This window comes from Candoia aspera, chromosome 1 (genome assembly GCF_035149785.1).
Source record: "Candoia aspera isolate rCanAsp1 chromosome 1, rCanAsp1.hap2, whole genome shotgun sequence".
NCBI classification, from domain to species: Eukaryota; Metazoa; Chordata; class Lepidosauria; order Squamata; family Boidae; genus Candoia; species Candoia aspera.
Genome location: NC_086153.1, coordinates 248,978,846 through 249,000,332, shown reverse-complemented (window position 1 = coordinate 249,000,332; position 21,487 = coordinate 248,978,846). Strand labels below are relative to the sequence as shown.

The following is a 21,487-nucleotide window of genomic DNA, read 5'->3' as shown; positions in this document are numbered from 1 at the left end:
GTCAGCACGTCTGAGTGCCTTTATTTTTAAAGTCTTGCAGCATGGAGGAGTAGACAAAAATTCTGAAAGCATTTATGTTACATGTGATTTTGATAAATTGTAATTAGATTTGAGGTAATAGTAGTCTTTAACATACTGCCAATTATGAAAACCATAATCTCTAAAGGATATTTTTTCCCATTCCACTATGTCTCAAGTTCTGATTTAATGTTTTACTGTTACACTGTTCTGCATCATTATCCTGCTGAAATGACAGTACTAGACAGAATTTCTTTTTAATCCTTGTAGCATTTCCTTGAAATATTTGCAGTTAGCAATCTGCATTTTTTAAAGACTGCTAGGCTGCTTTCACAAGTAGAGCACTCAAGGGAAAACTATGACAACACAATGTATTGTTGTAAGCATAATTTCTGTGTTAAGGACTACATCCTTTTAAATTATTAACCTAATGAGGACAGCTCAAAAATAATGTAAAAGCTTTGTGTGTCTGTGTGTGTACGCGCGCGCATGCCTTCAAATCACTGTTGACTGCCTGGACTACCTGCAGTTTTCTTGGCAAGGTTTCTTGGAAGTGGTTTGCCATTGCCTTCTTCCTAGGGCTGAGAGAGAGAGACTGGCCCAAGGTGACCCAGCTGGCTTTGTGCCTAAGGCAGAACTAGAACTCAGGCAGGTCTCCTGGTTTTTAGCCCAGTCCCTTAACTGCTGCACCAAACTGGCTCTTTCAGAAGCTCTCTAGGGAGACATAAATCAATTGTTCAGTTAGTTGTTAATCTGTTCAGTAATAAAAATTATCTGAAGAGAATATGTTTTCCTTTTATTTGTTCTTCTAATTTTGAATAGAAGTATTAGAACCCTGTTTATCAGCAGACTTCTCCTTTTGAAACAACAAATGACCTCATTGGATGAAACTTCTTACATAAAAAGACTGAGAAGTATAGGTAGTCCTCACTTAATGATGGCAGTTGTCATGTTCACATTCTAATGTCTGGTTAACATTGTAACGTTTCACATGTCATTCTCTGTTCCGTATCCCTTCACCCGGGGTTTTTCCATTCTGTTACACTCCCTTGTTTTGAGGGCTTGGAATGCATGTTTGGGTTTGCGCTCCTGTTCAAGGTTACGTTCCCAGGCGCATCTAACGGCATTCAGCACCTGGGAGGGGGAGCGTCCTGACGAGCGACGGGGCGGGACCTGCCCACAAGCAAGGCTTTTAAGTTTGTATTTGGCGCGCTTTTGCTCATTCTCAGCTTTCTCTGTATTTGCATACTATTCCTTTAATAAATCAGTTATCTTTAAGCCCGAGCTTGTGAGACTGAGTATTTGGGTTTAGGCAAATCATTACATAAAGCTGAGAATCATTTTTTCCATTTTCCGCTGGCCCCATCCAATCCTTGGATAAGAGGGAACGCCAGCGATGACCGAACCTCAACTTCGCGTAAGTGAGGGAGGCGAAGAAGAGCGGGAGGTGGCCAAAAGCCGGCCAGCGCTAACCTCGAGAGCGCAAAGAGCAGCACGTCGGGAGTTGCGAGATACCCAATTGGACGAGCTGCTGACATCCATACAGGAGAGTCTCAGGAGTGAACAGAGATCTGTTATGGAAAGAACCACGGGGAGGGGGTCTCCCCAATTGGCCTGGGAGCACGAAGTCCCCTTGTCACCGAAGGTGGTGATAACCAACCAACCCCCGGAGGAGCCGGTCACTCCGGCCCGTATGAGGGCATTGGAAGATAAAATGGATTTAATAGTGACGATCCTCAAGGATCTACCCAGAGAGGATCAGCCCAGAGTGGCAGAGCCCACCCCGGAGGATTGGGAGGAAGAGCCGTCACAGTACCCCAGGCACAGCACCCTGTCGACCCGGGGGAGAAGTAAGACTCGATCAGCCCATCAAAGGGGAGAGCGAGAGGCAAGACCCCCTAGGGATCGACCACTTGTGGGGGCTCGGCGTACGCTGTCATTCGCGGCACCGCCACAGCCAGCTGAGCCGGTAAGAACCTTCCCACCATTTGGAGTGAAGTTTGATGGGGATCCCGCAACGCTCTCCTTCTTTATTACGAATGCCAAGCATTATATAGAAGATTGGGGTCGGAACTTTCAGTCTGAACATGGCAAGGTCAATTTCATTGCCAACAAGCTGAGAGGAAGGGCAGCGGATTGGTATGTGCAACTATGCCAAGCTGAGGCAACTGAGTTAGAGGACTTCGATGAATTTTTGTGGGCACTCAAGGAGCATTTCGAAGACCCCCTAGCCCAAGAAACGGCCAAAAATGACCTGCGCAAACTCTACCAAGGGTCCCTCTCAGTTGCTAAATATGCGTTGGAGTTTAAAGCTTTAGCAGGAAAAGTGGAAGACTGGTCTGAGCCAACAATCATCGAATTGTTCAAGCAGGGGCTAGAACCCGAAATCCTTCGATGGGCGCTAGGCAGAGACGATCCCAAAACGTTATATGGGTGGATTCAGTTGGCGGGAAGCGCAGAAAATGCCCTACGAACCTACGCCCATACCAAAGAGCTTAGACAAACACGTCTTGCTAGAGGAGCGCGCACATCTGGACTTGCCAGCCGCCCCAAACCGAAAACCTGGGAAGAGGAGAGGGAGCAACGGTTCTCCAAGGGTCAGTGCCTCAGATGTGGGAAAGACGGGCATCGAGCCACGTCGTGCCCGAGACGCCGTCCTGAGGAACGACAGACGAAACCCACGGTAAAGATGCCTGCTCCTGCTCCACCGCGAAAACTGAAGGCGGCCCTCGCAGAACTGGACCCCCCCGACCTATCCTTCGGAGAAGAGGAGGAAGAGTTGCAATTCGAGCAGCCGGCGGGAAAAGCCTACCACCTGCCTTGAAGGGCGCCCTAGGGCAGGTGGAAGAAACCGGGCGTAACCATGATTCGGTGAGTGGAAACTTCCCCACACTGACTGTTAAAGTTAAACTGAGCTCAAAAACCAAAACTGTGGAAGTGTGGGCTATGCTAGACTCGGGTTGCTCCCGTTCCCTAATGCACCCTGACGTGGTAGCAGCTCTCGAACTGCCCACGTTCCCTTTGGCAAGACCCATGATTTTCACCCAATTGGATGGAACTATGGCGGGAGGGAAAGCAGTTAATCTTTCCACGGGACTGGTCGCTTTGCAGATGGGCTCCCATCAAGAAAAGCTGCCATTTGTGGTAGCTCCAGTGGGGGGCCCTCTGGTAATCCTGGGAATGCCTTGGTTTGTGCAACAAAACCCTTTTATCAACTGGCTCCATAGAACTGTAACGTTTGCAGATGGATTTTACAAAGTACCCGAAAAGGACTTACTGGAGGACATGGAGGGTGGGGGGGTAGCGTATACTACTGTGCAAACGCTTCACCCTCTTGAAGGACTACCCAATCAGTATCAGGATTTTGCTGAAGTATTTGGGGAAAAAGAAGCGGATCGCTTGCCACCCCACCGAAAAACGGACTGTGCCATTGAGTTTTTACCAAATGTAAAGTTGCCTCACCCAAAAATATACCCCATGTCTCCTAAAGAGCTTACCACGCTAAGGGAGTTCATTGACAAAAACCTGGCTAGGGGTTTCATTGAGCCGGCAAATTCCCCGGTAGGAGCTCCTGTCCTATTTCGGCCAAAAAAGGATGGGTCATTAAGACTCTGTACCGATTTCCGCGGGCTCAATGCGGTCTCAATATTAAATAAATATCCTTTGCCCCTGATCAAAGATATGTTATCACATCTGGCCAGAGGCAAAATCTTCTCAAAACTGGATTTGAGAGAAGCTTATTTTCGCATTCGCATAAGGAAAGGGGATGAGTGGAAAACAGCATTTAACTGTCCTCTTGGGGCTTTCCAATATAAAGTCTTACCTTTTGGTTTATCTGGGGCACCTGGGGTTTTTATGCAGTTAATCAATGAGGTCTTGCATGACCACCTATTTAAAGGGGTACTGGTATATTTGGATGATGTATTGATTTATACTGAAACCATGTCAGAACATATCCACTTGGTGCGTCAAGTATTGGCTAAATTGAAAAACGCAGAGTTGTACGCAAAACTGTCAAAATGTGCGTTTCATCAGTCGCAAATTGATTACCTAGGTTACCGAATTTCAGCTCAGGGCATTGAAATGGACCCTGCAAAAGTAGAAGCTATTGTGGCATGGGAGCCTCCTCGTACCAGGAGACAATTACAAAGTTTCCTTGGATTCTCTAATTTCTATCGGGCATTCGCCCAAAATTTTGCGGAAATCGCCCTCCCCCTTACGGAACTGTTAAAAACTAAAGGCCAGGGGGATACGCGACGTTCAAAGAACCCAGGCGCGCTCCTTAAATGGACTCCAGCCTGTCAGCAAGCGTTCGAAACGCTCAAACAACTTTTTACCACAGAACCAATTTTACAGCATCCAAACCCCTCTAAACCCTTCGTGGTACAAGTCGATGCTTCTGATTTTTCCATAGGCGCAATTTTGTTACAATCTGACCAATCTGGCGCTTTAAAACCCTGTGCCTACCTCTCTCGCAAATTCACTGAAACAGAGAGACGATGGCACGTTTGGGAAAAGGAGGCTTTTGCTGTAAAAACGGCTTTAGAGACATGGCGACACCTATTGGAAGGTACTTCCAACCCTTTTGAGGTCTGGACTGACCATAAAAACCTGGAAGCTCTAAGCACCAGCCGAAAACTCAGTCCCAAACAGCTGCGCTGGGCTGAGTTCTTCAGCCGCTTTGACTTCACTCTTAAATTTATACCAGGCAAGAAAAACTTTTTGGCTGATGCACTCTCGCGCAGACCCCAAGATGCTGGCCCAGGGCCAACGGTCCAAGGCACCGTCTGGACCGACAAACAATTAAGTCTGGCAGCGGTGACTCGCAGCCAGACCCGAACACAATCGACTCCGCCTCCAGCCGCTCAGCCTTCCAGCGGCTCGCCTCCCTTGTCAATTCCCTCCGATTTGCAACAACAGTTGCTCTCCCACCTTAAAACAGATACTTGGTTACAAGCCAACAGACACATGTTAACTTTCACCGATGATCTTGCCTGGCGCAACGATCGTCTCTATGTACCCGAAGCAATGCGAAAAACCATACTCCAGCGCTGCCACGATGACAAACTAGCGGGGCATTTCGGCTACGTGAAAACTTTGCATCTCGTTCGCCGCCAATTCTGGTGGCCCACTTTACTCAAAGACTTAAAGGAATATGTCACTGCGTGCCCTGTATGTGCAGCGATAAAGCGCAAACCGGGCAAGCCCCAGGGTCTCCTTCAACCCGTGGCCACTCCGTCTGTCCCTTGGCAGGATATCTCCATGGATTTTATCGTTGATCTACCCCCTAGTCAACGAAAAACTGTCATTTGGGTTGTCAAAGACTTTTTCTCCAAACAAGCCCACTTTATTCCATGCGCTTCTATCCCCACCGCACAACAGCTGGCACGCCTCTTCCTCATCCACGTGTACCGCCTCCACGGTATCCCCGCCCGTTTGGTGAGTGACAGAGGCACACAATTTACGTCACAATTTTGGCGGGCATTTTTGAAACTCTTGGGTACGAAACAATCACTTTCTACTGCTTGGCATCCGGAAACGGACGGATCTACAGAGGCGGTTAATTCTACATTAGAACAATACCTCAGAGCTTTTGTTAACTACCAGCAAGACAACTGGGTCGATCTACTCCCATTTGCTGAGGTCGCTTACAACAATTCCATTCATCAAACCACTGGTCAAGTTCCCTTTAAAACCGTTTTTGGACGTGAATTTGTCCCTATTCCTGAACTTCCTCATCCTCAACCACTCCCAGCCACCCTCGCTGGCTGGGCAGACTCTCTCAAAGACTCATGGTCTAATATTCTACTCGCTCTCCACCATGCCCAAGCTACCTATAAACGCCATGCTGATGCAAAGCGTTCCCCAGAACCATCCTTTGCAGTCGGGGATAAAGTCTACTTATCAACTAAATTTATCAAGTCCCCACAACCCTCCAAAAAACTTGGTCCTAAATTTGTCGGTCCTTTTCCAATTGTTGCTCAGCTCAACCCTGTTACGTTTAAACTTGATTTACCTCACAACCTTAAACGTTTACATCCTGTTTTCCATTGTAGCTTACTCAAACCCTGCCTGTCCTCGGACCGTTGGCATCCGCAACCCACTCCTCCACCTCCCCTCATGATAGACAACCAGCAGCATTTCGAGGTGGCATCTATTCTCGATTCCAGACGCCAGCGCTCTACTCTACAATACCTCGTCCGCTGGAAACATTTCCCTCATCCTGAATGGGTTGCTGCTCCAGACGTGCATTCTCCTCGTCTCGTAGCCCAATTTCACTCTGCCTATCCTGACAAACCGGCTCCCTGATTTCTTTTGGGGGGGCAATATGTCATGTTCACATTCTAATGTCTGGTTAACATTGTAACGTTTCACATGTCATTCTCTGTTCCGTATCCCTTCACCCGGGGTTTTTCCATTCTGTTACACTCCCTTGTTTTGAGGGCTTGGAATGCATGTTTGGGTTTGCGCTCCTGTTCAAGGTTACGTTCCCAGGCGCATCTAACGGCATTCAGCACCTGGGAGGGGGAGCGTCCTGACGAGCGACGGGGCGGGACCTGCCCACAAGCAAGGCTTTTAAGTTTGTATTTGGCGCGCTTTTGCTCATTCTCAGCTTTCTCTGTATTTGCATACTATTCCTTTAATAAATCAGTTATCTTTAAGCCCGAGCTTGTGAGACTGAGTATTTGGGTTTAGGCAAATCATTACAGCAGTTGGGACTGGCAACTCCATTGCTAAGCAATGCAGTTGTAAAGCACAATATCTAGTGACCCCATTGACTTATGATAGCAGTTGCAGCAGTCCTAGTTGCCATTGCTAGGTGAATCCCGTGCAGTCACAGTGTCCTGGAGTCACATGATTGTCATTTGCGACCTCCTGCCGGCTTCTCCATTGACTTTGCTTGTTGGAAGCTGGCAGTGAAGGTCATAATTGGCAATCGCAGGATGCTGCAATGTCATAATTGCGAGCCAGTTGCTAAGTGCCCAAATCATGATCATGTGAGTGTGGGGATGCTGTAATGGTCACAACTATGAGGATCTGTTGTAAGTCCCCCTCATTCATTGCCACTGTAACTTCGAACAGTGGCTGAACGACAGTGGTTATTCAACAAGGACTACCTGGATGTAGACTACCGTAATGACTTTATAGTAGAAGTGCAGCAGCAGGAGAAAGAAGATGGGAAGGTTAGTTGGAGGAGGCATGGACGGCGGAGCATAGTGCAGCTTGCATGCCCTCCCACTCCCATCAGCAGCCACCCCTGGCGTGGCTGCACTTGCGCCAGGCTGCAGCAGCCACTTACCCATCTGCCAGCCTGCTTGTGAGCTGCCTGGGACTTGCAACTTCCTGCCAGCTTCCCCATTGAGTTTCCTTGTTGGAAGCCAGCAGGAAGTTGCAAGGAGGTGCTCGTTTAATGACCCATGATTCTCACTTAATGACAGCAATAGGTGCTGCCAGGATTGCCATCACTAAGTGATGCTGCCACGTGATGTTGTGCTTTATGACTGCATCACTTAGCGACAGAAATTACAGTCCCAATTACTGTCACTAACTGAGGACTACCTGTAGTTTACCATACTATTAGCAGTATACAGGTGCTTGAAAAACAAAACATAGAAAAACTCAACATAACATATCTGGAAATAGATTATAGTCTGCATTCAGAACGCCATAGGAGTATCTTCTGATGGAGAGAGGGCAAGGGAATGCCAATCTGACTATACACTCCACCACACACAAAATCTTCTAGTCATGTTTCTGTGTAAATCTTCACATAGTCTGAAAGATGAAGAGTGCAGGGTATTACATTCCAGTGTCCACACAATGGAGAAATAATGGAATTCCATGTTACACATTTTATTTGTTTTGAAAAACTGCTTCTTTGCTAGAACTTGTAAATAAAACTACATATGTATAGAAAAGTGAACAATACGATTTTCTGAATAAATGGACTACAGTAAGACCTCAATTTAATGAACCCTCATTTAGCAGACTTTGGCTGCAACAGACCAAATTTCCATCTAGACATCCTTCCAAAATAAATGACAAATTTGTTGCATCCGAAGTAGCCCAGACAAGGCAGTTAAATTTATGTCTATTTTATGAAATTCATGGACATTTATGTCATTTGTGAATGATGTCGTTAGACCAATGACACAAATAACATCTTTTATAACAATGACATTATTTGCAGTGATACAAGTGACACAATTTACAGCATTTGTGTAAATTGCATAATTTTCAGTTTCATGAATATTTATGAGTAATGGACATCCTTCCTCCCAAGTGGTCCAATAAACTGAAGATTCACTGAATGTTATAATGTTAAAGCTGTTCTTATTTTAACATTTTTGTTTGCACTTAGTTTAATTTTAATCTTATGATAATCTAGGCAGAAACACTTGCCTGAACAACAGACCTAAGATGTCAACTACACACCTCTTACAAATGTGTTGTGCTTTGAACTCTTTATGTTTGGCATATATTTATCCATTTTGTCTTCCTAATTTGTTGTATGTTATAAAACATCACACCGCTTAATAAAAAAAAGTGGGACACTTCTACAGATTCTAGCATAGGGTAGTGTATTGCAGATGGTGTAGTTTAAGATTTGGACAGAATTGCAGTGAATGAAGCCCTGCTGTGAAATATAAGGCATCTTGGCATCCCAACCATTTCCTTGGGAAAAGATTACAGCCTGAGTGTGCCTGAACTTTATTGCTATGGGCCTCATGACAGTTTTCAGAAAAATCCATGGCATTCCCACTAAAGAAATTCAGATGTGCTGAAATTCATTCTTGTACTTTATGATTGGCTTAAGAAGGGAATAAAAAATAAAAACAGAGATTCTTTTTACACTCACACATTATAATACAAAGTAACAATACTGCTGTGAAATATAGGAAATGACTGCTGTTAGAGAGTACAAATTTTATTCAGTGAGTGTGGAAATGAATGTGCACTGTCACTGATTTCTGTTGCTGCTAATAGTTCAAAGCTGACCAGGACAGATGTTTTCAATTGTTAAAATTCATAACGCTTGTGAAGTAAATCAAGGTAGAAAAATGCTTTTTGTCAACATTATTGATTCCAAGACTGATTAATGAAAAATAAAATAAAACTGGAGATTTATTTGCTCCATGCCCATTCTGAATTCACTCAAAGTCATGAATGTCTAGTTCTTGAAAAATCAATTTTAGCTAAAAAATAGTAGTTTAATCATTTAAAGAATAGCTTTACACACCATCACCTTATATTTCAGACTGCTTAAAAGTTAACAAATCCAGTAAAGACATATGAAGTAATCCACTGGGTTAGCCAGTTATATAATTGAGGTTTTTGAAGAAACAATGAACCTGTATAAGGGTTAATTAACAGGTTAACCTATTCCTGTGCTTTTTAAGGTCTGGCTTAGATAAACCTGATTTTATGGAAGGAGCCACTGGGTTTGTGTATGAGCACAGCACATGATTTGATGTGCACTAAAATCCCCTTATTCAGGCATTCCTGGAGTAGAGCCAGTACACAACCCAGGGACTACCAGTATGTGATATGTTGACAAAGCAGAAGTTGCTGGATTGATCATTCATTCTCATACTATTCCTTAATATGTCTGATTTTTATATCCCATTGGGTTTTGGTTTTTAAAGATTGGAAAAGTAACTGCATACCAGGCAAATTAATAGAAAAGAAATCGATGTTGTTTTCAAGACAGAAAGAAATATGAACTAGGTCACTAAATGTGAATAGAAGCAGTCCTGTGACATGAGACTGTGTTGACAATATGTTTATTTTTTAATAAATTATAGTTTATTTTAATTTTACTCTGTAGCTGAAACTCTGGTGGCTGAGCAAGGCAATGTTTCAGGAATAAATACATCCTGAAATCAACTGTGTACAGAATATGAACAGATCTCAGTTTAATTTTATTAGACTGATGGGGTTTATTGGGCTTTAACTTGGGCCAGGGCATCACAGTGTAGGTAAATATCTATTTTATATTTCTCTGTGTGTCTGAGATATCCACATTTACACCAAAATGCTCAAAACAGTTAAATAAATATAACAAATTTTCAACCCAATTGCTAAAAGCTTTAGCCTTACGGAAATTTGGGAAGATTTAAATATTTTGACATGGTGGTATATGGTTCCCACCTTTTTGAGTGGGCATGTTTAACAGCAGGTTATGGACACTCACACAAATATTGGCCTTCACAGGTATGTCCAATCACAGTATAACCACACATGAGGCCTTTGTTGTTTTTGTGGGTTCCATTCTAGCATACATCCATAGACTGAGAACCCATACACTGAAAAATAACAAGACCTTGAATCTAGGGGAGTTGGAAAAGTAGATGGTCTTCTTCATCCTCCCAGAAGTACTTCCTCCTGTAGCAATCATCTGTGCAAAATATCTTTATTTGCTTCTCCTTTTGGACTATCATAGCAGATCTCGCTGGGCCAATGTGGCTTCATTGTGGCAGCTGGCCTTCCACCATGTGGCTTCATTGTGGCAGCTGGCCTTCCTCCTGTTTGTGGCAACTGGTGATGAAGGGAGTTGTCCCACTCTCACCATGTGGGTCATACTGGCTTTTCTCTCTATGTGGCTTTATCACATTCTCAGTGGAAGGACCTTTTGATCACACCTCTGGACCCTAGTGCTGCTTGCCACCACTCTTGATGTTCAAGTAAGCTACAAATAGTCTATGGGCAGCATTACCACCTAGCTGAGCAACTGAGAGTTTGCCACAAATAGTCTAGTGTCCAGTGGGGCCTTTCAGTCACACTACTGGATGCTAGTCCTGCCTGCAGACTGCTCACAGCTTGCCCTGATTGCTGCAAGCAGACTGGGAATCACTGGTAACCAGCTGCATGATCAAGAGGCCTCTCTGATTAGACTGTGAAACAGCCATGTGGAATAGAGATGCTAGGATGAACCGCATTGCATGAGCAAGGTGATTCCCTCTATCACTAGCCAAGTGAATCAGTCCCAAGAAAAAGGCCAGCTGCTGCAAAGAAGTCTTGGGAAGCTAGCAATCAGACTAACCCAGCAAGATCTGCTGTGCCCAAGTGTAGGGAAGGTTAAGAGGAGGTGGAAGAGAAATGGGAAATGGTTGCTCAGCCCTCAGAAGGAAGAAAGCTTGAGAAAGAAAAGCAGAACAGACCCACTTGACCTTGTCCTGAAAAGGAAGCAGTGAAGGTTTTGAATAGGCTTTCAAAATTCTGTTAATATACTCTGCAATAACGAAGTATCACTCCTGGAATCCAAGTGGTATCTGTTCCTTGACCTGACTTACCTCAGGGGGCTGATATTAAGCAAGGAGAAAGAGAAGCAAGCACACGTATATTACACAGAAGATCTCCCCAACCCTTGAAGGATGTACTTTTCATATGCATGAAGTAACAAGATCAAGGCCAAAACAACAGATGCCCAAAACCTTTGTGTGTATGTTATGGTCTTCTCTTTGATTACCAATTGCAGATATACTGTACAAGGCTGCAGATAACAGGGGCAACCTGTGTGCCATAACATAAAACACTGGCTTCAGTGTCCCCAGATTTTATTTCTAAGAATAATTCTAAGAATGCCCCTGCAATTTATATCAACCCAGAGGTATCTATGGAAATACAGATTATGCTTTGTGACTAGTACTTGGCCTAGCACCATGGTAACTTCTCTTCGTTGTTTATTTAAAAGAAATGATGATCATCATCATCATCATCACTGTCACTCATCATCATACTATGGATACCCACTGGGGACCACGATTCTTGATTAAAGGAATAATTTCATAGATGGACAGTTGTTTAAAATGCTATTTTTTCATGTAACTTTAACATAATAAATAGAAGCTATGGTTAAAATATTGCTGTTGTTTGCTTTAGAGTCACAATTCAATATAAAGGAATATTGATTATTTAGGTATTTTGACCCAGTCTCTAGGGGCCAGAATCTGCCATGAAATGTGATACACAAATTCCTAGGAGAATAATACAGACAGAACAGAAAATCTGAAAAAAATATTTTTGGAGATGTGAGGCCTTTAACTTTTTAATGCTTTAAACATATACAGGTAGTCGTCATTCTGCAACCACTCGTTCAGTGACCATTCAAAGTTACAACAGCGCTGAAGGAGGGGACTTACAACCATTCCTCATAGTTGTGGCCATCACAGCATCCCTACGGTCATGTGATCGCAATTCAGGTGCTTGGCAACCTGCTCACAATTACAATGGTCACAGCATCCCTTGGTCACATGATCACCATTTGTGACCTTCATAACCAGCTTCTAACAAGCAAAATCAATGGGGAAGCTGGCAAATGGCAATCATGTGACCACGGGATGCTGCAACCACACAGGATTCGCCTACCGACAGCAACTGGAACTGGCAACTGCTATCATAAGTCAGCGCGGTCACGCAACATTGTGCTTATGACTGCCTCACTCAGTGACAGAGTTGCCAGTCCCAGTTACCATAGTTAAGCAGACTACCTGTATAACCATTTTAATGAGGCTGATTTCTCAAGCAGCGAATGTTTGGAGCTAGGGAGCACCATGAAGAGATCAGAGGTCAGAGTGGTGTACCTGTATATCATACAACCTCCTCTGAGCTGTGTCCTTCCCTAAGCTATTCTGCTGTCCTCTGGAGTCTTACAGGGTGCTCTTCCATTGACATGTTCGAGTAAGGTTTGAGTTCAAGTCCAAGCAATGTACATAATTGGAACAGGATTCAACTTTGTCCTTCTGCTAATGTAGCAAAATACCTTGATTGATTCTCTTAGAAGGTATCTCTCTTTTTCTTTATACAACTTACAGTAACTTGTCAAAAACTCAGATCAAAGCAACAAAAGTATTGTGGTGCATTACCCTGAGAATAAAAGTCAGGTCATTCATTTTCATCATTATTTTCTTGTTGCTTTTCAACAGTATGTTTACCTCATTGTTGACAGCAATTGTATTTTTGATGGATAATTATTTTAATAGCAAGTAAAAACACAATAATTTTTGCTGAGAACTGAATGCAGGTTTGTGAAATCAGCTTGTGCAATCTTCACCCTCCATAGATATGTTTTTGAAATGGCTGTTCACAAGCAGATGCTGCAAAAAGCAGTCTTGGGGCCTCCATATCAAGACTAATATGAGTCCCATCCTCAGTTTCCTCTGAAAATTATTGCCACTTCCTCTGATTTTTTTTTTTTTTTAAATGTGCTAAGGGAGCACTGGAAGTTTTTTTTTTCCTTGCCTGCTGCTTGCCCAGTTGTGTATGTATATTGAATAGACATGCACAGATACGCACGTTTGGGAGGATCAAGCCACTCATCCTAACTGCTATATAGGATATTACTGAATTGTTCCATCAGATGGAATCAGACATCTTTTTTGTGGGGTGGGGGGCGAGGAATGGATATTTCAGATAGCAACCACATCAGGCTTCTACTAGCCAGTACTAAAACCAGAAGCCTCAGAGGCAGAGATTCAAGGATCAGCTTGAATGAGTATGCTTATTCCAAGAACTAGAAAAGCCTTTTAAAAAGAACCCAACAACTGCCAAGTAAAAAATGAAAGCCATAGTAATGGGAGTAACAAGGTTCAGTTCCTGTACCTCTTTCTCCAGCCTCTGTTAGATAACAGGCTGAAGTTTTCTTGGTTTGGGTCAGGAACAACAGTAGACCCCCATGTACTGTTATTTGCAATGGATTTAGTCTGATTTCAGGTTGTTAGCTTCTGACCTTGGCCTATATAGCCTCACAGACTCTATCATTTATGTTTGCAGGATTTTACCACTAAGCATTCTAACAGACGTTTTTATTCTATCATTTCTCTTTTTCTCGAACAGGCCGAAAAGTTTATTTTTAATATATTTCATTTTCCTCATTTTAGCTCTCCTCCATTTGCTTTAGGTAGTGTCTTAGATGTCTCAGTATTGGTTCAAGAACTTCTTATAGCCTGAACATGCCAGCTTAGAATCACATATGTGAGATGGGCAGCTATATAAATTAATTGAGTGAGGAGTGAGTAATTGAGGGGTTAATACTCAAAATGCATTGCTTAAATATCTACATTTTTCTTACAGGGGGAAGAATAGACAATATTTTTATCTTGGTATTATTGAACACATGTCACAAGGCTTCATAATTTCTAAGTCCCATTTTCTTCCTCCTATGAAAAATAAACAGGTTATAGTTCTTCTGCTTAAGCAAGATACCTCTGTCTCAAATAGAAAAGGTATATCAGATCTCCCCAGAGCCAAACTGCAGATATCTCAGTATAACTATGTGCTGGGTATCACAGGCTGGATCAGGTAATGTGGATAACTGAGGAAAGTATTCATTAAAAGGTTATACATTCACACTAAGTTGCTTTCAAGGGATTGGACACTGATACCAATTGTACTTGGGTATATAGCTAATTCATTCCTGCAGTTTTTCTCCAGAAATGGTCTGTATATAAATCTCTTTAATTGGGAAACATTTTTTATTTCTCTTTTGTTCTGTATCAAGATTTACAGTATTTAAAACAGTATCACGGGCTTCATTTATTTTTATCATGATTGAGTGTGATTTGTTTTGGGTTACAATCTCTAGGGATGTGCCTCCTGATTAAAGTTGGAAACATTTCAGTTAATAATTACAACTTGCTAATATTCTTTTTTTGTTTTTTATGAACTTGAAGGATTGTTCATCTTCAGAAGAATACAACATTGCTGCAGCATTACTGCCATTAATGACTGCTTTTTATAGGGTAAGTTGTTTTTTTCTAGGAATTAGAATATATATTTTCATAACTGCATTGAGATTATGTAAAGGATGAAGATTACATTGAATTTATCCAGAGCTTATTCAACTTATTTTTGTCTTCTTTTCTTCTAGCCCAATCTCTCATTCTCCTTCTGATACTGTTTTGTTTTCTGCCTTTCCAGCTTTGTGTGACCCTAAAGGGCATTAAGAGCCAAAAAGTAGCTGAAAGGATGAGGTTAAATTTCACATTGAATTTGACATGGCAGCATTAAACATCCATTAGAGTCATTCTACCCATTTGTTCTCTTGTGTTCTACATAGAGTGAGAACTGTGTGGAAGGATTATTGTGATTATACTGCTCCCTCCCTCTATCTTTCAGTGTCTCACTACTGTCTATGATGAAGTGTTATAGAGAAGGAAGAACCTTCCCTTGTATAAGGATATTCCATTTATACTCATAATTAGTCTTGACATTTCTAATCTATTTCTTTCAAATGCCGGTTAAGTCTCATAAATCTAAACAGCACTGGAAATGAAATGAAAGAAGTGCTGTAAATTCCATGGTTTCAAAATAATAAAATTAGGACAAAATGGTACATCAGGAATCTATAATCATTTTGGTCTAGGGTATATCTGTAGAGCATATTATTGGTACCCTTACAAAATTACTATGCCATTGACATAGCCAGTCATAAAAAATGAATTATCAAAAGACAAATTGATGATGATACTCCCCATCTCCTCCTCTAGCCCCCTCCCCCAGGTTACTCTCCCAACTTACCTTTGTCTTTCTTCTAAGTAAGTGGTTCCACTTCCAAATAAAGCCGTGGGCTGAATCCATTGATCTATTTTATTCCTAAAGATCATGGTGAAATCCATATTGGATTGTGTTCTTGGAAATAAAGAGCTTGGCAGAGGATGATTCAGGACCAGCTTGGTGTAGTGGTTAAGATACTAGGCTAGAAACTAGAAGATCATGAGATTTAGTCCTGCCTTGGGCACAAAGAGAGCTGGATGACCTTGAGCCATTCATCCCTAGGATTTGTCTCAGCCCTAGGAAGAAGGTAATTCTATCTATCTATCTATCTATCTATCTATCTATCTATCTATCTATCTATCTATCAAATTTGTCACCGCCCATCTCCTCCCAACAGAGGGACTCTGGGCAGTTTATAACAACAATCAGTAAGACAATAAATATACAATAAAATTACAATACATAAAAATACAGTATCTAAAAAACAGTTACAAGTAAACAATAATTATAGATAAAAATAAAATCCAAACAGCAGATAATAACTCAGTGCTTGTATGCAATGAGCACTCTAGGGCTATAGCCATCCCCAAACATGATGACTCCCCTCCCTGCCCCAAGCAGGTGGCAGAGCCAGGTCTTCAAATTCTTCCGGAAGGCCAGGAGCGATGGGGCTAGCCTCACCTCCGGGGGCAAGATATTCCAGAGGGCGGAGGCTACTGCAGAGCAGGCCCGCCTCCTGGACCCCACCAGACGGAATTCTCTTACTGACGGGGTCCACAACATGCCCTCTCAGCATGATTGGGTGGGCGGGTTGACATAAAAGGGAAGAGGTGGTCCCTCAGGTAACCTGGCCCCATGCTATGTATGGCTTTAAAGGTGATAACCAACACCTTGAATTGGACCGGGAAACAAACTGGTACCCAATGCAGCTTGTTCAGCAAAGGTGTTACATGTACCCTTCTACGGGCACCAAAGATAGCCCGCGCAGCTGCATTCTGGACCAGCTGTAGCTTCCAGATATTCTTCAAGGGTAGCCCCTTGTAGAGCAAATTGCAATAGTCTATATGGGAGATAACAAGGGTATGAGTGACCGTTCAAAGGGCTTCCTGATCCAGGAAGGGGCGTAACTGGTGCACAACATGAAGTTGCGCAAAGGCCCTCCTCTTTGAGCAGCAGCCATGAGTCTAGGAGGACCCCCAGATTACGCCATGGGTCTGTCTGGGGCAGTGCAACCCCATCCAGAACCAAAGATGACAAAGTCCCAGATACAGAAGAGCCATTAACCCACAGCCACTTCATCTTTCCAGGGTTCAGCTGAAGCCTGTTGTTCCCCATCCAGACCCCTACAGCCCCCAGGCACCAAGAGAGGGCAGTCACAGCATCACTTACCTCACCTGGGATGGATATATACAATTGAGTATCATCAGCATATTGGTGATACCTCATCCCATGGTGATGGATGATCTCACCCGGTGGTTTCATGTAGATATTAAAAAGGAGCAGAGAAAGAACCAAACCCTACGGCACCCCACAAAGAAGGGGCCGAGGGTTGGACCTCTCGCTCCCTGTCGACACCAATTGGGAACAGCCCTGGAGAAAGGGGGTGAACCAGCGCAAAACCACGCTGCCCAGCCCCAACTCCCTGAGCCGCCCTAAAAGGATACCATGGTCAACAGTATTGAAAGCTGTTGAGAGGTCAAGAAGCGCAAGGATAGATGCACTGCCCCCATCCCGCTCCCACCAGAGATCATCCGTAAGTGCAACCAAAGCTGTATCCATCCCATATCCAGGCCTGAAACCTGACTGAAAGGGGTCTAGATAATCCGTTTCATCCAGAACCCTCTGGATCTGCAACGCCACCAATGGCAAACCACTTCTGAAATCTTGCCAAGAAAGCTGCAGAGACCTGTCCAGGCAGTTGCCAGGAGTCAACACAAGTCAAAAGAGGATAATTACATGTATCAAAGTATTCTGGCTTCTAATTTCCCATGTAATTTATTTCTAAAATAAGAACAATAACCTGTAAAAATGGTGTCTAGGGACAAATATTGGGATTTCTAATGCTCTTTTCACAATGATTTTACTTAGGTGAATTGTTATCTAAGCTATTTAACTATCTGTGTTTAAGCATTCCTGATGTCTGTCACTAAATGTGAATATTTTAACTGAATATCCATATTGCTTTAGACTAAAGTTCTAGCCAAAGACTAATAGAACTTTAACGTAAGGCAATATGAATATTTAATTGAAATAACTAAAGAGAACATATATTTTCAACATACTGTGGTTCTTGTTGACATTCAATAAAAATCCAATACTTAATATTTATGACTAGGCTCTGACAAAACTTGACAGGACAGGATATGACTGTAGAGGTTCATGGGCCCATAGCTGTCAGCATTAAATTCATGAGCAAGTCAGTATACTGGGTACATACTTGTGGCCTGGAAAAATGTTACAGTTGTTCAGCAGCAATCATCACAAAAGTTTTACAATACATTAGCAACAAACATCTTCCCATTAACTGTATATTCAGTTACTGGTCTAAGTAATCAGAGGAGTGTGATTCATTTAAGCCAGGGGAAGCATTCTTCGTTGTACATGTAAAAATGTCCTGTACAAATAAACAACTTTAATCTTTGATGCAGAAAACAATGTTTCTGTTTACCATTAGTAATACAATTGGAATTTGTTTAAAGTATCAATAAGTACTTGTACTTGAGATACAATGTTTCCTGTCTTTCAACCAAAAAGATTGAAAATGTATTAATTCTTGGCTGGTAGTACTATTCTATAGCTGTAGAGTTTTAAATCCCTTCTAACGTTTTCAACCAGTCAAAGGAAATTCCTTTTTGTACTCTCCTTAGAATATAGGAAGCTGACTACAAAGGTTTGAGATTTAGATTTGTTAGAGCATCTTCCGGTGGTGAGTGCATACTTAGCTTTGCAAATTATAAATCTGCATAGGAAAAGGAAATGTAGTTTCCCATGTTCCTCATCTGCTTATTGTACTGAGGGCATTAAATATACTCTGATTTTTTAACAGTTTTAAAAACCTTTTTTATGGTTGCTGCTATATCTAATTGGTTAGTTCAATAACTAGACATTGATTCTAATAATGAGCAAGGTTACAGTTTTACACACGCTACAGAGTAAATCCCATGAAATACTTAGAACTTATATGTAAACTCACACTGGATTGCACTTTAAATCCCATTTTAATTTAACACATTTATGGTCCCATTATATTTGCTGGAATATGCAATTTGATTGGTTATGTATTCTCATACAGATAGTGTCCTCATAGAAATAGAAAATGAAATACCATGCACCATTTCTAACCAGTTTGCAGTTTTGCACATGGGCTACTTAAATGCCATAATTCAGAAGGATTTCATCACCCTGAGAGCAGGCTTGCTGCTGTTGTCTTCCTTAAACTAAATCTGTGGCTGATTTTAACAAAACATTTGAACAGAATTTTTTAACAGAGGTGAAGCACACAAAGACAAAGTGGCCCTATCTGTTCTTGAATGAAGCTGATGTTTTTTAGATCTATATACTGTTTATGTCCAGGGTATGTCTAAGAAGTCATCTATAATCATCTGTACTCATCAGATGGATAACTTATTTTTAGTTATGTTTCCTTAAGGATACTTGGAAGCCACAACTTCCTGAGGCTAAAACTGGAGGACTGAATTTGCAAGCCGTTGTGGTTAAAGGATTTTTAGCAAGCTATAGAACTGTGTGCTTTCTTCTACCAGTCCCTCCTTTCTTGTATGAATTGGCCAATACTTTTCTCACCAGCCTTAATCATTTAAAAGATTCTACTGACATTACATTAACCAGGATTTTGAAAATATTTTTTTCAAATTAGTTTAAAATCTTGATAGACAAAAGACTGTCAACACTTATAATCTTGGTTAACATTTGCCTTCTGTGGACAATAGCTATGGCCAAGACCAGTGGGGAAAACCTGGGGGGAGTGGTGGTGAGATGCACATAAGATTCATAATTAAGAAATTAGGATCCTAATGTTTACACCAGTCCACACAATTTTACCACCACTTAAAGTAAAGGATTGTTTTTCCATATTAGACCCAAATACTATGGTTGATGGACATCCTAATGTTATTTAACACTGTCCATAACTAGTTAAATTTGGCAACTATGGAACTACCTCAAGAGGCTATCAAAATAATAAACTTAGCATTCATTGTAGTCTAGCAGAGCTAGGACTGGAGAAATACAGGGTAAAAGGAGATCTTTCAGATTATATGAAGGTAATAGAGATTATGTGGTTAAATTATACACACAGACACATATAACAAATCACAATATTTTGTTTTATGATAACCCAATATTTTGTTTTGAGATAAGCAAAGTACAGTCAAAGAATGTCAGTAGCAAACGAAATAATAATAAAACCAGGATGTAAGGGAGAATGAAGTCTAATTAAATGTAATTCACACCAACACAATTTACTACACCTCTCTATACCTTTCAGTCCTTGCAAACCATTGTTTTTTCCACCATATCCCAATTCTAATTCATACATTACCTTTTGTAAAGCATGCTTGACAATAAATTGAAGGCTTAGCAAATAGTTCAACCTTGAGTATGCAGTGAGACAAGGATGTGTGATATCCCCTAAGTTGTCTTATGTTTTTCTTATGTACAGTTGTCTTATGTTTTTCTTATGTATGTCTTATGTTTTTCTTATGTATATGTGTGTGTGTGTTTGTATATGGAATGCTTATGGTGATAGTTGAGTATATTGGTTGGGGACATGAACATATGTATACTTTTGCATACACATGATCTAACTACAGCTTTCTCAATTTTCCTCTTCTTGTTTCATTGACTTCTTTTGTGTGTGTGTGATTCAACCCTCATTCATTCGTTCTATATGGCCAAACCATATACTTCTTTCATATTGGTCACTCATTTTTGTATTCAGGCCATATTCATTCAGGCCATATTCTTACTTGACCCTATTTCTTCCTGCTTTACCACACACGCTTCTTAAGTAATCAGGTTCCTTATCTTATTCAACCTATCTTTCTCCAGGTATGCCCATATAACAAAATGAAAGATATGTTGATGTTTTCAATAAATATTCATTCTTCACAACAGACCATATATTATCAACTACATTTCTATGAACTCTTACATGTCTTAACATTTCTTCACCCATTTCCCCATCTTTAATAAATAAATTAATAAATTATATAAGCTCATCTACTTGCTTTTTCACAATTTATGTGTAACTTGCAATAACTTGCACACCAATATAGGTATGGTATATGTGATTGAGTTTTATGGTGCCTGCGCTGATTATTTTAATTTTGTGTCTTTTCTTTGAGTAACAAAGGTTTTATTATATTGTTTTGGTTTTCTATTGTTAGCCATCCAGAGCTCACATGTAAGATGGGCAGCCATATAAATCTTCTAAATAAACAAATGGCTTAATTTTCCTATTAAACACAACTACATTGGTCTTTAACATATTAATTTTCAGGTCCATATTCATTATTCCACTAAAGTATGTAACATGTACTGCAAATCATTTGAGTTCTCAGCTAGTAACACAGCTTCACCTGTATACAAAAGTACACATACAATTATGACCCTGATCAACACCATCTCTAACTTGATCATAAAAATTCCTGATCTACTTATCCATAAATTCATGAGAAGATTGCATGTTTTTGCCTGACTCCCTGTTCAGGGTTGAACTAAGTATTCAATTTATTCTCACATATTTCACTTCTGTCATATACTACGCTTACCACATTCAGCAACCAGCTTTCTATTCCATACCTACTCAAAAATTCAGGAGCTTGGTAACATTTTTTCCAAACCAACACAGTTTATGTGCTTATGCCTTTGTGAGCTGCAGCTTCAACAGATAAATAGATCAGCTAGACTGTTGTAGGATTTAAATTGGAGTGAGGCTGTGGGAGGGAGTGAGGGA

The 21,487-nt window shown here is 41.4% G+C and overlaps 1 protein-coding gene across 2 annotated transcripts in view; it reads left to right on the top strand.

The window, feature by feature from the left end:
• SBF2 (SET binding factor 2) overlaps positions 1-21,487 on the top strand; it is a 266,379-nt gene that overhangs the window by 174,188 nt on the left and 70,704 nt on the right. For both annotated transcript variants that reach the window (XM_063289456.1, XM_063289454.1), the window contains exon 17: positions 14,691-14,759. In XM_063289456.1, coding sequence (XP_063145526.1) covers positions 14,691-14,759 — 69 coding nt within the window. The remainder of the gene's footprint in view (positions 1-14,690; positions 14,760-21,487) is intronic.